This window comes from Miscanthus floridulus, chromosome 3 (genome assembly GCF_019320115.1).
Source record: "Miscanthus floridulus cultivar M001 chromosome 3, ASM1932011v1, whole genome shotgun sequence".
Taxonomy (NCBI): domain Eukaryota; kingdom Viridiplantae; phylum Streptophyta; class Magnoliopsida; order Poales; family Poaceae; genus Miscanthus; species Miscanthus floridulus.
This window is the reverse complement of record NC_089582.1, coordinates 133,038,262-133,053,649: the sequence shown is the minus strand read 5'-3', so window position 1 is coordinate 133,053,649 and position 15,388 is coordinate 133,038,262. Positions and strand designations below refer to the sequence as shown.

At 48.1% G+C, this 15,388-nt stretch overlaps 1 protein-coding gene across 1 annotated transcript; it reads right to left on the bottom strand.

Annotated features, from left to right (window-relative positions):
• Nucleotides 1–10,127: 10,127 nt before the first annotated feature.
• Nucleotides 10,128–15,087, bottom strand: LOC136547009 (O-fucosyltransferase 36-like). The gene is made up of 3 exons (XM_066538976.1): nt 13,754–15,087; nt 10,733–10,982; nt 10,128–10,646 (listed from the first exon to the last, which is right to left on the bottom strand). The coding sequence occupies exons 1-3, from the start codon at nt 15,013–15,015 to the stop codon at nt 10,470–10,472; spliced, it is 1,689 nt and encodes a 562-aa protein (XP_066395073.1). The 5' UTR covers nt 15,016–15,087; the 3' UTR covers nt 10,128–10,469.
• Between the last annotated feature and the right edge of the window lie 301 nt (nt 15,088–15,388).

Below are 15,388 nucleotides of genomic sequence, written 5' to 3'. Positions count from 1 at the left end.
TCGGTATTGCGGTTTGACTTTGAGTGCCTCGTCTTATCTGCTCTATCTGATTCTTGGGTCCTCACCGAGCGAGCGTGCTCGGTCGGTTGTCCCTAGTCGGTTCTGACCGTGTCAGTCGGAGAAGAGCTGTAAGAAGAGGTTCGGCGTATTCCTTGTCGGAAAAAGCGGATCGGAGTCGGAAGCGAGCGTCGTCCCCTTCTTGGTCAGGCATTTCGGTCGAAGACTGGATCGCCCTTTCGGCCTGTCGTTAGGTATCTGGACCGGCTCAGGAGTCACGCATTGTTGTAATGCCATCTGCTGGGCCGTGTTTTTGCTAGAAAGTGGACCCATCAGGGACCCTGGGTTTATAAACCCGACAAGCAGAGTTGACCAGGCTACGATATACATACGAGTGAGACGTGGTGGTAGGAGAGTATACTAATCTAGAATCTCTATAGCAGGTCAAGCCGGTTTGCATCATTCAGTATATTCGCTTGTTGGTTTTAGCCAGGATTTATCAGTCAAGCAATAGTGTTTTTCTCTCGTAACGAATCAGCGTCAGTCGAATTTATCGGCGCATAAACCAACCTGCGAACGGATTGATTGTTTCTTTTCCCGTGTGCACCGCGTGTGATAATAGTCTCTGATTGTCGCGTTGCCATCCCTGCTGACGTTACGCTCTGCCACAGTTAACCACAACTCCACAGGTAGCAGTAGCAGTGTTGCCGTGATGCAGCAGCATCGCTAGTACAGCAAGGCACACGCTCCGGCAACAGAGTCCAACCTCTCTCACCTCTGCTTGGTTTGGTGCGCGCGAGAACACGACACGAGCACGATGGTTTTCCCTGGTTTTCGCCGCCCGCCCTCAGGTTTTTCCCCGCGTCTTTTCCGTGCGACGTCTGGACCTCTGGGGGGGACGAGATGGATGTACGCGTACGTGGTGACTGGCCCTGCCGCCCTGGGCCCTGGGCCCTGGCCTGGTGTGGAGAGTGGAGTGTGGGTGTGGCGGACTGGCGGTCAATCAGTGCGGTCGGTGGGGCTGGGTGCCGCGCGGGAAGCAGACCGGACGAGAAGCCGCACATGGGGTTCGGGAAGCGGCGGGGCCGCGCCAGATCGCCTCCACTGTTTGTGTTTTGGTGGTGGGATCGACCGATAGACCGGTCCATTCGATTCAGATTTGATTCCCGTGCGAGGAAAAAGCGGAGGATCTCGAGGATTTTGTGCCCGCCCGCGGCGCAGCCGGCGGTTCCACACGGCCGCGCGTGCCGTCAGTCCTCGCTGCTATCGACGCTTCGAGCGCGAGACGGCGAGAGCGTACTGTATGCGATTGCCACTTGCCAGAGAGCTATCGCCTCAGGGCTTGGGCCGGATCGGACCGGCACGGCATAGCCCTCTCGTGTTTCGTGCCGCTTTGGGTCGGGCTCTCTAGACACGGAGGCACGTTGGGCCGTGGTGATATATCACAGTAAATTTTTTTTTTGCCCAAACACGGCCCGCGGCACACCGGCACGTCTTCGGATCGTGCCAGTCCCAGCACGACCCTCAAAATGTATCTGCTAGTTTTTTTTCCATTCGTGATATGAAATATATATATTATGTGTACTATTTTAATGAAAATTTTAATTATTTTCATAATCTATTCAAGAATTAAACAAGAGAGTATAATAAATGCTAGAACATTGTATTGTATAGTCGTAGAAGTGTCTAGTGTCATTTTCGTGCCGCGCCGGCTCATGCACATCTCAAAATACGGGCCGGGCCATGTAGCCCGCCGTGCCGAGATCCTAGGCACGGCACGACCCTCGTGTTCATGTCGTACCGGTATGGTCCAAAATATTTCGTGTCGTGTCATACTTCGAGTCGACCCTAAAAATCGTGCCATGCCCCGTTCTCAAATGGCACAACCAATCCCAACTCTAGCCTCGCCTATCGTCCGAATTTTTTATTTTTAGCCGTTTTTTGAAAAAAATTCACAAATATGCTTTTGGAGGAAAGATTTTAGAATCCGGACCCTTAGCTCGGCGCCAGCGTTCCTGGCGTCGAGCTCTTGAGCTCAAAGCAAACGTGGCGGTGACATCGCAGGAAGCTTGGCGCCAGTCACCCTAGCGTCAAGCTCGGCGCCGTAGATCTTGGCGCCGAGCTTGGCGCCGAGCCTTTTTCTGACGTATGGGCTCCAATTCTTTCTCTCTTCCTCTCCCTCTCTCTCTCGCATCTCCCTCGCCCGAGCATAGCACCGCCGTTGCCGCCCGCACCCTCTCCCTTCACTGGCCGCCTGAGCCCGAGCAGCCTCGCCCTCGCCCACACACGCGTCGCGCCGCCACCGCGCCCACGCCGCCCCGCGCCCAGACGCCCGCACATGCGCCGCGCCGCCACCGCGCCCACGCCGCCCTGCTCCCGGCTGCCCGCGCCCTGCCGCCCGCGCCGTGCCGCCACCGCGGTCGCGCCGCGCCCCGGTCCCCTCGCCGGTCCCTGCGGGCGCGCCGCGCCCTCGCCTCGCCCGACGTGTCATCGGCGCCCTGCCGCGCCGGTACCGTGACCGTGATCGTGTCGCCCGCCACCGCCGGCCTAGGGCGTGCCCGCCGAGCCGGCCTCGCCGCGCGGAGCGCCGGGCATCCCGTGCCCGTCGCCTGCCACCGCCGTTGTCGGCCGCGCCCCCGTCGTCCCCGGCACCTGCAGCGGCCGACCGTGCCACCGTCGGCTCGGCTCGTCAGCCTAACCCACGCCCGGCGTCCGTTGCGACTCCGTCGACATCCACGACTCCATCGTTGGATAGGTAAAAATTGTGAATTTACAATATGCGTACTTAGCTAGCTTTGATTGTAGTGTAGTAGTTTTGGTATTTGTTATTTACTAGTTAATGTGATAATTCAGGTAGTTGATTTAGTTAGTGATCTAGTGAGATATATATGTAGATAGATAGAAACATAGATACATAGGTACATAGATATTGTTAGATAGCTACTTAGATAGGTAGTTACATATTTAGTTAGCTAAATAGGATGTAGCTATTTAGTTAGTACACTGTATCTATATATATAGTTGTTATCTTATTTACTTAGTTTGTAGTTAGAAAATACTTGTTAGGTACTATGTATCGTCTAATTTGGACTAAAGGACATGTGTTTCATTATGTGTTTGAACTAGATGGACAACCTAGTGACCATATATCATGGAGGCACCGTTGAATACGATCGCTATGGATATGTTGAGTTTGTTGACATGCAAAGCGTGCCTGTGCTATTCAATGATAGACCTTCATTTAGTGAGATGGTTGCAAGGGCTCGGCAGGAGCTGCATTGCCTTGGAGATGATGGCATTGTAGTTGAGGGTGTACTGCACCTAGGTTATCCTCCCAACATTCTCAGGCGAATGATCACAATTGGTTGTGCGGATCAGTGGGAGAACTATGTGAGATCAGCTATGAAGAGCCAGCTACAATGTTTGAACGTGGTTGTGCGTCGGGTGTTAGTTGATTCCATCCCTCATGGGTTTTCCCCACCAATGGGTCAGCAGGCACACATCGACCCTTCCATCTCGGAACCTGATATGGATGTGGAGGTTGCACCTACGGTTTCTGATTCTCAATCTGCCCCCAATGCGGTAGTTGGAGATGCTTGTCAGACTCATTTTGTTATGGCAGATCCTCCTCATGAGATTTCTTTCACACAGAATCATCTGAGTAAGTGTCTTAACTGCATGGTTATCGAAGCTTACCCCTTCCTTACATCCATTTCTTTTATTCTTTCCTTATTTCTCTGTTTATGTTGGAGGAGACATTCATAAGAATGTTGATGTGCCCCCTGTTGCTGCGCAAGTGCACTGTGGAGATGGATTCAGTGGCTCCAATAATGTTGAAATTATGAATGATTCGGAGCCATATAAGATGGCAAGGGTTCTTGATTCTGATGATGATCGCCCTATTAGAGAGCTGACAGAGAGTGATGTTGAGATGCTGAGGCGTATCTTTCGCAACCGCCATGATCCAAGAGTTCACGAGTTCCACGATCTTGCTCATTCTGATCAGGCATGTGCAGAAGGACATGATGATGAGCTCCTAGAAGCTCCTGAGGTCGTCCCTAACATGGTAATTGAGAGTGGGAGGGTGTTCAAGGACCTCCCTGCATTAAAGAGGTGGTTGCAGGCGTTTACAGTGATACGAAAGAGACCTTACAAGGTCTTGCATTCATATGCGGAGCGCCATTACACAGTTATGTGTGACAAGGAACACTACCCATGGAGGACTTGTGCAAAGAAGCAAAAGGTCACCAGAAAGTGGAAGATCATAAAAGTTGCCGGGCCACACAATTGTGCTGACCATGAGCTGACACTAAGGCATCGACAGTTGACATCTACCCTCATTGCCAAGCGGTTGATGGGAATATTACAGGGAGAAGCCAACATGAAGGTGAGAACAATTATCAGGACCGTTGATGCATTGTATGGAGGTTATGTGACAACTTATGGTAAAGCTTGGAGGGCTAAGCAGCGAGCGTGGAAGATGATATATGGGGATTGGGAGGATGGGTACAAGCAGCTACTAGTACTTTTCCGTGCAATTACTTGCCTCCCCTTTAGTTCATCCAAGAACTTAGCTTGACCATCATAACATTCCCACCTGCATTTTCTAGTGCTCTATTCAAACGAAAAATTATATCATATATGTCTTAGCAAAAGAAACAAAATACGATTTCATGTTTACCACAAAAATAACCAACCTCATCATAGTCAACCAAATGGCCGTAATAATGGCCTATTCCAAGCTCCGAATGGACTAGGCTATGGTTGGATTTTACACCACATTCGCACATGACAGGAGGTGCTTTGTAAATTACCCTTTCTTTCTTCTTTTCCTTAACCTTCCATGGTTCTTCCGGCCATTGGTTCTTAGGATCATACAACCACTCCTTGAAACGACACTTCGCCATTGAAAACACCTAAATAAGGTGACATTAGTACATGAACACATATAGCTCAACATTTCAACACATACACTTTGCACTTACTTCATGCTTGTTTGGACACACAAACTCCAACGTATTCTCAGGGTTTATCACAGCTCAATCTCCGCAATGGCACAGAGAAGGTTCCTCGAGTCGTCTAACTACAGCTAGGTGCTTCTCCTTAGCCGTCATTGGCGGAGGGTTAGGGGGGGTGGAACCCACCGCTTGAAGTGCTCACGTGGATGTCTCCCTCTAAACCAATCGTCGAAAAGGAGGTATCTAGGGTCAAACTTATCTGGACCGTCGATCCACTGAAAGAAAAAGCATCTCTCATGATCCTACACAATGAGATTCCAACAAAATATTAGTAGCATACTTACACAAATAAAGAAAAAAGATAGTAGAAACAATTTCTTACATTAAAATGACTACATGTGTAGAAGCACCGCGCCGCTGTGTCCGGATGTTTCGATTGAAAAACATGGGTCGGAAAACCACAATCATAGTTAGGGACAGGTGAAAGGTCCTAATGGCTAGAGGGGGTGAATAGCCTATTTAAAAATTTCTACATCAACACTTAACAAACCGGTTAGACAATTATGAGGCGAAGCGAGTGTTGCGCTAGCCTACTAAAAATGCAAGCCACCTACCACAATTCTAGTTTATGTAGCTTCTATCCACACAATAACTATGTCACTACACTAAGTTAGTGTGATCTCAAAGGCTAACTAAAGAGTCACACTAACCAAACTAACAAGCTCTCACAACTAGCTACACTAAAGAGCTTGACAACTAGTTTGCGGTAATGTAAAGAGAGTGGGCAATTTGTTTATACCGCCATGTAGATGAAGAAGCCAATCAATCACAAGGATGAATAACAATGAAGACCAATCACCTCGGAATCAATGATGAACACAATGATTTTTTACCGAGGTTCACTTACTTGTCGGCAAGCTAGTCCTCGTTGTGGCGATTCACTCACTTAGAGGTTCACGCGCTAATTGGCTTCACACATCAAACCCTCAATAGGGTGCCGCACAACCAACACAAGATAAGGATCACACAAGCCACGAGCAATCCACTAGAGTATCTTTTGGCTCTCCACTGGGGAAAGGTCAAGAACCCCTCACAATCACCACGATCGGAGCCGGAGATAATCACCACCCTCCGCTCAACGATCCTCGCTGCTCCAAGCCGTCTAGGTGGCGGCAACCACCAAAAGTAACAAGCGAATCACGCAGCAAAACACGAACACCAAGTGTCTCTAGAAGCAAACACTCAAGCAATGCACTTGGATTCTCTCCCAATCTCACAAAGATGATGAATCAATGATGAAGATGAGTGGGAGGACTTTGGCTAAGCTCACAAGGTTGCTATGTCAATGTAAAATAGCCAAGAGTATGAGCTTCAACCGATCATGGGGCTTAAATAGAAGCCCCCATAAAATAGAGCCGTTGCACCCCTTCACTGGGCACAACGCGGGGTGACCGGACGCTCCGGTCCGATCGACCGGACGCTGGCCCTCAGCGTCTGATCACGTGATACACGCCACGTGTCCCCTCTCTTTGAATATTGTTCACCTGATCTCAACGGTCAACAGTCGACCGGACGCAGCGCACAAACTAACCGGACGCTCAGCCTCCAGCGTCCAGTCATTTCCAGTAAGGTTCTAGAAACGAATTTCTTCGATCGAACCCTGCCAGCGTCCGGTCACACAGTGACTTTCTTCTGCGCCGCCCGACAATAGGACCGGACGCTGGACCTCAGCGTCCGGTCAGTCCAAGACCCAGCATCCGGTCGATGACCGACGCCGGCGTCTACGCTGCCACACTTGACCGGACGCGTCGGTCCCTCTGAGACCAGCGTCCGGTCACTTAGTGACCAGCAAGACTAAGTCCTTTTCACCTCTAACTTCTTCACCCTTGCTCAAATGTGCCAACCACCAAGTGTATCACCTTCTGCACATGTGTTAGCATATTTTCACAAATATTTTCAAGGGTGTTAGCATTCCACTAGATCCTAAATGCATATGCAGTGAGTTAGAGCATCTAGTGGCACTTTGATAACCGCATTCCAATACGAGTTTCACCCCTCTTAATAGTACGGCTATCGAACCTAAATGTGATCACACTCTCTAAGTGTCTTGATCAACAAAAGAAAATAGCTCCTACAATTTATACCTTTGCCTTGAGCTTTTTGATTTTCTCTTTCTTCTTTCCAAGTCCAAGCACTTGATCATCACCATGGCATCGCCATCTTCATGTCATGATCTTCATTTGCTTCATCACTTGGAATGTGCTACCTATCTCATGATCACTTGATAAACTAGGTTAGCACTTAGGGTTTCATCAATTCACTAAAACCAAACTAGAGCTTTCAACAGGGAGGTCAGGAGGGACAGGGGCATCTTTGCTAGACGCGTCGGGGTATAATTCTCGAGGACGACCCGTTTTCGCCAAAACTCCTCCCGATATATTTCTTGCATCTAACAAAATGGATGTAACTTAACAAACAAAAATCAAAACATCACAAATAAATGCCAATGAGAGCCATAACTACAATACAACAAATTTCGTTCTAAGAACCGAAAGCAATTAACATTAAACCCTAAACCTAGGGTTTCTCATTTGATGCACAACAATTAACCCATAACATAACTACATGCGCTGTTACCTAGGTTTGCTAGCTTTTTCACCCCTTGGCATAATCCTACGATTGTATAATACAAATATTGAGGGATAGAATGAAATCCTAAGTAATGACGATTTGTAGGTTGAAAAATCCGACTAATATATACCGAATCGATGCGAAAAAAACTAGGAGGGGAGCGAGGATACCTTGCTCTCGAAGATCTACGGATCAAATCAAAGTTTTCAAGGTCCAATATGCCGATTCGTGAGGTAGGGTGAGGTGGGGAGAGAAAAAAATCCGAGAGAGAGGAGAAAGAAGAGGAAAAAAGGTAGGGCAGGAAGGTTGGGGCCAGGGTTAAAACACAAGCTCGGTGCTAGTCACTTTGGCGCCGAGCTCGGCGCCAAGATCTACTACGCCGAGCTTGGCGCCAGGGTGACTGGCGCCGAGCTTCCTGCCATGTCACCGTCACGTTTGCTTCGAGCCCAAGAGCTCGACGCCAGGGACGCTGGTGCCGAGACGTGTTAGCTCGGCGCCAACAACGATGGCGCCGAGCTAAGGGTCCAGATTCTGAAATCTTTTGTCCAAGACCATATTTATGAAAATTTTTAAAAAAATGCTAAAAAATAAAAACGGCCGGCCCTCGGACCACGGTGATCCTGTACCTAACGAAAGCAAGGTGTCGGCAATCGCCGTGTCACCGGTTCCAAAACGATGGAACTGCATGCACTGAGCAAGGGATTGTTTGGTTGGTGCCATAGCAGGTAGATGCACGTCAGGGATCTAATCCTGGCCCCAGACAGCCAAAATCGAATACGTGGGAGGTCCCTGTTTGGGCCAGGCAACTCCGGCCAGGAGCAAACCAAAAACAACTACTCCGAGGGAGCCCTGCTACTGTAGAGTGACCATAAATTATAATTTATTTTGGCTTTTCAAAGTATATATACAAATATATATCATTAGTTATACATATAGAAATATGCTATGTCTATATATAATAAAAATTAATTATCTATAGAAATATAATTTGGAACTAAGGTGACATAGAGTAGAAGATATTTACACGATGTCGATGCGTCCGGAGACCAATCCCCAAGCTATCTTCTTCGAATGCCGTACAAAGACAATGCATACATTTATATACACACGGCGATATCCTGATAGGTACACGTACTAATCAATCATCAACGAGGCGCATGTATGATATCCCCAGCCGGTCACAGCCTATTGGGCTGACGTGGTCTGGTCGCCGGCCGCCGGCCGCTCCACGCGCGCGCGAACTCAGCTGCCGCCTGCCGGCAATTCACCATGGAATAGGAGAGTACTCCTACTTCTGTACGTACTTGTCATGCTTTCAATAGGCACTGGTGAGCGCTGACGACTTCAAGTGTGCGACAAAAAAGAGTCAAAGATGATTCCTCATTTTTTAAACATTTGTCCATCCATCAAAATTAAAGAAAAATGTGTGGACGAAGAGGAAGCTACTGAAGCTACCAGTAGGTTTGGGTAATCAAATCTGGGCCACGTTTAGTTTCTTGCAAAGTTGGCGCCGACTGAATTCTGGATACACTGTAGCACACTGTAGCGTTTTGTTTTTATTTGGTAATAATTGTCTAATCGTTGACTAATTAGGCTCAAAACGTCCGTCTCGTAAAGTACAACCAAACTGTGCAATTAGTTTTTGATTTCGTCAACATTTAGTACTCCATGCATGTATCGCAAGTTTGATGTGACGGAGAATCTTCTTTTTGCATAGTGTCAAAGTTTGGAATTGGTGGGAACTAAACAGGCCCCTGTTTCTCTGAACGGCTTTGTGCAGCGACTGACAACGGCAGTCACAGGCCGCAGGCAACACATCGCACGCCACTTCTGACCGTTGACGACTGCCAACGGCCGCATTTCTGCCCTCGAAGGCGGCACAGCATCTCCATCGCGAACTCCAAAACCCGCGTCCATCGCGCTGTAGCGCAACGGCGTGACTCCGTGCCCTCTCTTCTTCACCATCCCGACGGCCTTAGAGAAAACTTTGAGGCAGGCAGGCCAGGCGGGGACAAAGAGACGGCGGAGGAGGCGGCCAGGCCAGATCGGACCGAGGGACTATGGCCATGGCGACGGCGAGGTGGTGGGCGGCGGCGGGGTCGCGCTTTGACTTCCTCCCATCTCCATCTCTTCTCTACAATGTTCACCCCCGCCTGCTTTTGCTAGCTAAGCTTACTATTCAGAAATGCAAGTGCACGAGGACACGAGGTGTAGCTTGCACACGTCACTAAGACCCTCTTCAGCGCAGGGGTGACGGGCGACGGCTGCGAGAGCTCCCCGCTCGTTAAGTCCGAGTGGAGGGCGCGCGCGGGCGGTAGAGCCCGAGAGGCGATTGGGAACAACGGGCCTCCCGCAAAGCGACCCTGGAATCTCGGGCCGTGCACTATTAGGTTCACGGGAGTCTTTCGGGCCTGTATAGTGAATCAGCAGAGCTCTGGGCCTGCGTTGTTCTGGGCCGCAGCGAGGCCCATATCCCACCATTTTTTTCCTTACAATTTGCTTCAAAAAGTAACAATCTGATGATGATCTCAACTGGACATGAATCAACATGGCACTATGCAAGTTTCAGTACACCAGTGACAGCAATGTTTTAAAACAATGCAAATCAAGAATTAGTACTGAACCAGAACGCTGCACCAGCGTCATCTAAATGTTAAATACTGCACAGACAAGAAACGACAGCAAAGAAAAATTTCTCAAAGCTCTTTGTATTACCTACCTGTGTAAGAATTGACACCGATCAAATCAATGGAGACGACCCCCGATACAGAGACCACTCTACCACAAATCACACTAGATGTACACACCGCCAATTTTTTTACAGAACATATGGACATGGTGGGGGAAAATTGCAGCTATCGACCCTCCAGGGAAGTTGCCTTCTCAGTCTAACTCTGCTATGTAGTTGGGCAGCTCACCCTGGCAGAGGTACTCGTCACAGTGCGACGCTGATCCCCAGCCCCTCCGCAACCGGAAGATGTCCTCCGTGAAGGTGGACCCTGATGATCCTATGAATACGTTTGATAGTGCACAGATCGTCTTGTCAAGCATCGCGTCAACCTGAATAAGCATTACAGAAGCGTATTGTTGTTTAGTAAAATTGTCACACTCAAGATGAGAAAAACTACAAAAGACCATATATGTACCTGAGTATCTCCACCCATGTGGTTTCTGTGTAGCAAGGCATCCCATTTCTCAGAGCTGTCGTGCTCTGGCCTCTCCACAAGAGGGACTTGTCTGTCGTTGAATACAACCAAGGACTGCAGAAGATTTGTTTCGCTCTCAGCAGCATCGGTAGATAAATATATCACAGGTGCATTAGCCTTCTCAACGATTCGCAGAATGCATTCTGCCGCCTGAGGGATGGGGAAGAAGCAGCTCTCTTTCTTCACATTACTACAGGAACATCAAGAGAAAATTAGTCAAATGTCCCACAGTAATATTATCAACAGGGTTAACTGCAAATGATGCACAGACCACAAAGACTTAACTAGCAATAGCACTACACATTCCCCAGAGTATGTGCTAAATGTCGTGTCCAACCAAGCTAATATCCAAATACCAACAATATTTTTTTATGTGTACTGGGTACTAGTATCATACCATTTTAGACATAGAATTCAGTACACAGGCAACTAATTGTAGCACAAAACTTAAGTCCCCAACAACTGTCACCACAAGCAACAGCAAATAACATAATGAATGAGATATCTTTAAGGCGGGCGTACCCAGTGCAGAGAGCTCTCGCTCTGTGCGGGGTCTGGGGAAGGGTGTCAGTGGCAAGCCTTACCCTTGCCTGTGCAATGCGAGGAGACTGCGACTCGAACCCGGGACCTTCCGGTCACAGGCAGTAAGACTCTACCGCTTGCACCAGGCCCGCCCTTCAATGAGATATCTTTAAGGCATAGATCATTAATCTATCTATATATTTATATATTCCAACAAATGGGGAAAAATCATTGCATGTTCATATCCAACTAAACTGTATCACCATATAAAGTCCCCAGATTCAGTGCTAAATATCATGCCCAGCTCCAACATGCTATATTCAAATACCAACAAGATCACTTTGTAGTTGTGATGGTCAGATTTCTAGAGTGGATGGCCAGATTAAAAAAGGTCTCATTTCTATCATAATTTTGGTGGATTGGTCAATCTGGAATCATCGCAATCGCTGCGTGTTTGATGGGATTACCCCCAACCTGAATGGTGTTCTGTTGATCATTAGAGAGGAGTTACTTCTATGGAGTCTGGCTGGGGCTAGAGGAATTTCTCATCTCCTCGCTCTAGTGCCAAGTGCAAACTAGGGCTCTCTTTCTCGGTCAAGGTCAAGTCTTTTTTGTAATAGGCGAGCAATGGTTTTTTGAGTGAGGTGCGGTGTGTGTTGTTGTTGTTTGGGTTTTGGGGTTTTATACCCCTTTTTCTTCTTCTTAATATACAATGATACGCTGCTCTCCTACGTGTTCGAGAAAAAAAACTTTGTAGTTGTGATGTACCAGGTACTAGATTCATGCAATTGCATTCGTATAACCTATACACTGCTAGCTAATTATAGAACAATCTTAAGCACCTAATAACTGTGTCAGTAAATAACATTTAAGGCATAGCTGATAGATCTGTATATCTAACATAGCAAGGAAAAAATAATAGCATATTCAATTCACACCACTCAACCTGATGTAAATAGCCCAATAGAATTAGAAATAAGATTTTCTTAGCTTTTGATAAAGCAAATAAAGATGTTTAATAGATTATGAAACTATGAGCCACAGAACTAAAGAAGACAGCCTGATTCAGTGATCAGTATCGTCTGTATCGAATAAGCTTGATTGGCATGCAGGGTCAGTTAAAATTTATTTATGAAATAATTTGACAAACAAGAGATTTAAACATACTGACATGTCCAGCAATGCATGACTATTGTGTGTAACTATAGCTATTGAAATTTGTTTCTTCTTGAGTCACTCTAAGCCATTGATTGCTGAGTTGGTCTAGTCAAATTTTATTATCATTGGAAACAAAGTGCAGCAACCAGATCAAAATTGGGCAGTTATGTTGCTGAGTTTCCTTTTATGGTCAAGACATGTGACGATGTAAAACCCAAGCCGAGCTGCTTGTGAGCTTTGTCGACCCCTTGTGACAAGCTAAAGGTAACTAATAGATGTTTCCATAATGTTATTGAGTTTTTGGAATATTATTATAAATTGTTGAATATAGCACCACTCTGTTGTCAGACACAAGCCATTAGCATCAAGATCAGTTGGTCAGAAATGTTCAACCACAATATGAGCGTTAAAGGACCCCCATCAAAGCAAAAAGGACAAAAATTGCTGAGATTAGTTCAGGCATCATGACAGTACACAACTACACATAGTTCCAAGGGTCAAACTAGTGCAATGAATGCATATTGATATAACAAATGCCTTGAGACTTCTCAGCAACTGCATCCAAGAAAACAAAGTCAACTTAAAAGACTAACAAGGATAGTGTTTCAATGCGATAGTCAATACTAGAGCAGATACCATCACTCAACATCACCGAGAATAACTAATGAAAGTAAGCTATGGAATATACTACTCTAGAGGCGGGGACCTTTGTCCCATTATCCAAAAAAAAACTACCATATATTGGTATTGTAAATTCATTATTAAGCAGGCACTTCATTGAATAGCTTTATTAACCAAGAACAAAATAGTTTGATCAACCATGCAGATGTCAGATGCTGACTTGCAGTATAAAAATTTTCCTAGATATGAGAGAAGCATCTAGAACCAAGTCCAACCATTCTTTGTCAGAACAAGTGCCATGTGCATCACAACCATATTCGGCTTGTTTTTTCAGCCGGAACAGTGTTTTTCTCTCACAACAATTCAGCCAGAACAATATTTTTCAGCCAGTTTCAGTCAAGATTCAGCAAGCCGAACGAGACCACAGAAGGGAAGACCAATTGCACTGTACAAAGGAACAGAAATCATGGAATAACTAAAAGAGGATATGATTGTGACTAGCCTAGAATTCCCAAGATGTACAAAGGATGAAGCCATCTACTAGAAGAGCCTATCAAGCATAACCTTATAAAAAGTAAATGCAGCCACTATAATATGTTTGTCTCACAAAATTCACAAATAGATAATGTTCAGCAGGTTAAAAGATCTTGTGTATCTCACCAGAATTTAAGGAATCCGTGCCGTCGAAAATGCAAAGCAATATAGTTTCCTCCCAAGAAAGTCTGGACGAAGCGTTGAGCAGTGAGCAGAATGAGCCTACTTGGTTGAATCAAAGTCTTGCACTTGTGAGCCAATGGACCACCAGGTTGATTCAGCCACTCATCCTCCACATCGGCATAGAACATGTCGCCAATGGCAAGGACCTCAGCCTCTGTCGAAAACTTTGGTGCAATATCCCCAACAAATCTCTTCTTTGGCTCCTTCAGCTTCGCATCCTCTGGCCAAGCTGCCTCAATCTTGCCCAGAGAAATACCCAGTCCTTTCAGCTTCTTAATATGGTCCTCATCAAGGAAACATGGAGGCGAGGCTGCGTAGCATATGAACTGATCGATGGCCACTTTCTTCCTCTTCTCCACAAACTCCTCATAGGTGATCACAACCTTCCTCCCAATGCAATCATTAATGTGGTTGATATCAAGCACCCGATCGTACTGGTAATCCACCTTCTGGCTGGGCACCACAAGGGTACGGCCAAGAAGCGCTGCCATGAACATGTGCTTCTCCAAGCAAATCAAGTGGTTGGACATTTGCCCGGAGATGCAGATGGCTAAGAGGAACCGGTCTTTCTTGGGGTTCCACTCAATGGTCCGCCGGTTGGCCGGCAATTCCCTCTTCCTGCACCCGGCGAAAGGGAGATCGAGATCCAGGCCGTCGTCGGTCGCATTGCCGGACCCAGAGCGGTGCGAGGAGAGGAGCGCCGCTTGGATCTCGCGGTTGATCTTGATCTGGCTCTCGAGCGCGGACTGGAGATCGGAGAGCGAGATGGGGGCGGGGGCGGAGCCGTTGGTGGGGGCGGCGGTGCGGTTGAAGAGGCTGAGGAGGCCGGAGCGCTGGGAGCGGAGGAGGTAGAGCGCGTGCAGCTCGGCCTCGCGCATGCGAGAGGCCGCGGGGTCGGCGGCGGGTGCGGCGGAGGGGAGGCGGATGGAGGCCGGCAGGCGGAGGGAGGACGCGCCCCCGAAGGAGACGAAGAGGATTAGGAAGAGGAGCGGGAGGGAGACGAAGAGCACGAGGTAGCGGCGGGACCAGAGGACGCGCCCGAGGGAGGCGGCGGAGGAGGGGAGCGCCGGGCGGAGCGCGGCGACGCTGAACGAGGAGGGCGGCGAGCGGGAGCGGGCGGAGGGGGACGTGGGCTTGGCGTGGTTCTGCGGTACGAGGGTCTCGAGGTCGTCGTCCTCGTCGGAGACGGAAGGGCCGCGGTCCATGGCGGCGGAGGGGAGTGTCGGTGGGCAGTGAGCAGCGCGGGAGGGGCCGAGGAGACGTGTAGTGACAAGTGAGGTGGTGACTGGTGAGGGAAAACGGGTGGGAAGGACGGAGGGTGGATGATGGTGACAGTTGAACCAAACGGTGGCATACAGCTGGGCCAGGCCGCTCGGATGCATGCGCTCGCGTTTGGTTGGCTGGACGGATCATTGGACCAGGCTCACACGTTACTCAAAGCATGAAAGATGCGGCATCCAGAGAAACGCCAGAATTGGTCGCATCCGGTGAGCCAGGCTCGCGTTGTGCAAGATTAGCATAGCTAATGACGTTATTAGCACATAATTAGTGAATATTAAGTGATTTCAAACCAAATTA

Excerpts from the sequence above, each read along its gene's own strand:
- LOC136547009 (XM_066538976.1), bottom strand. The coding sequence starts at position 15,015 with ATGGACCGCGGCCCTTCCGTCTCCGACGAGGACGACGACCTCGAGACC. Across the intron at positions 10,983-13,753 it reads CACGGATTCCTTAAATTCTG|TAATGTGAAGAAAGAGAGCT; the intron begins GTGAGATACACA and ends ATGTTCCTGTAG. Across the intron at positions 10,647-10,732 it reads ACATGGGTGGAGATACTCAG|GTTGACGCGATGCTTGACAA; the intron begins GTACATATATGG and ends ATGCTTATTCAG.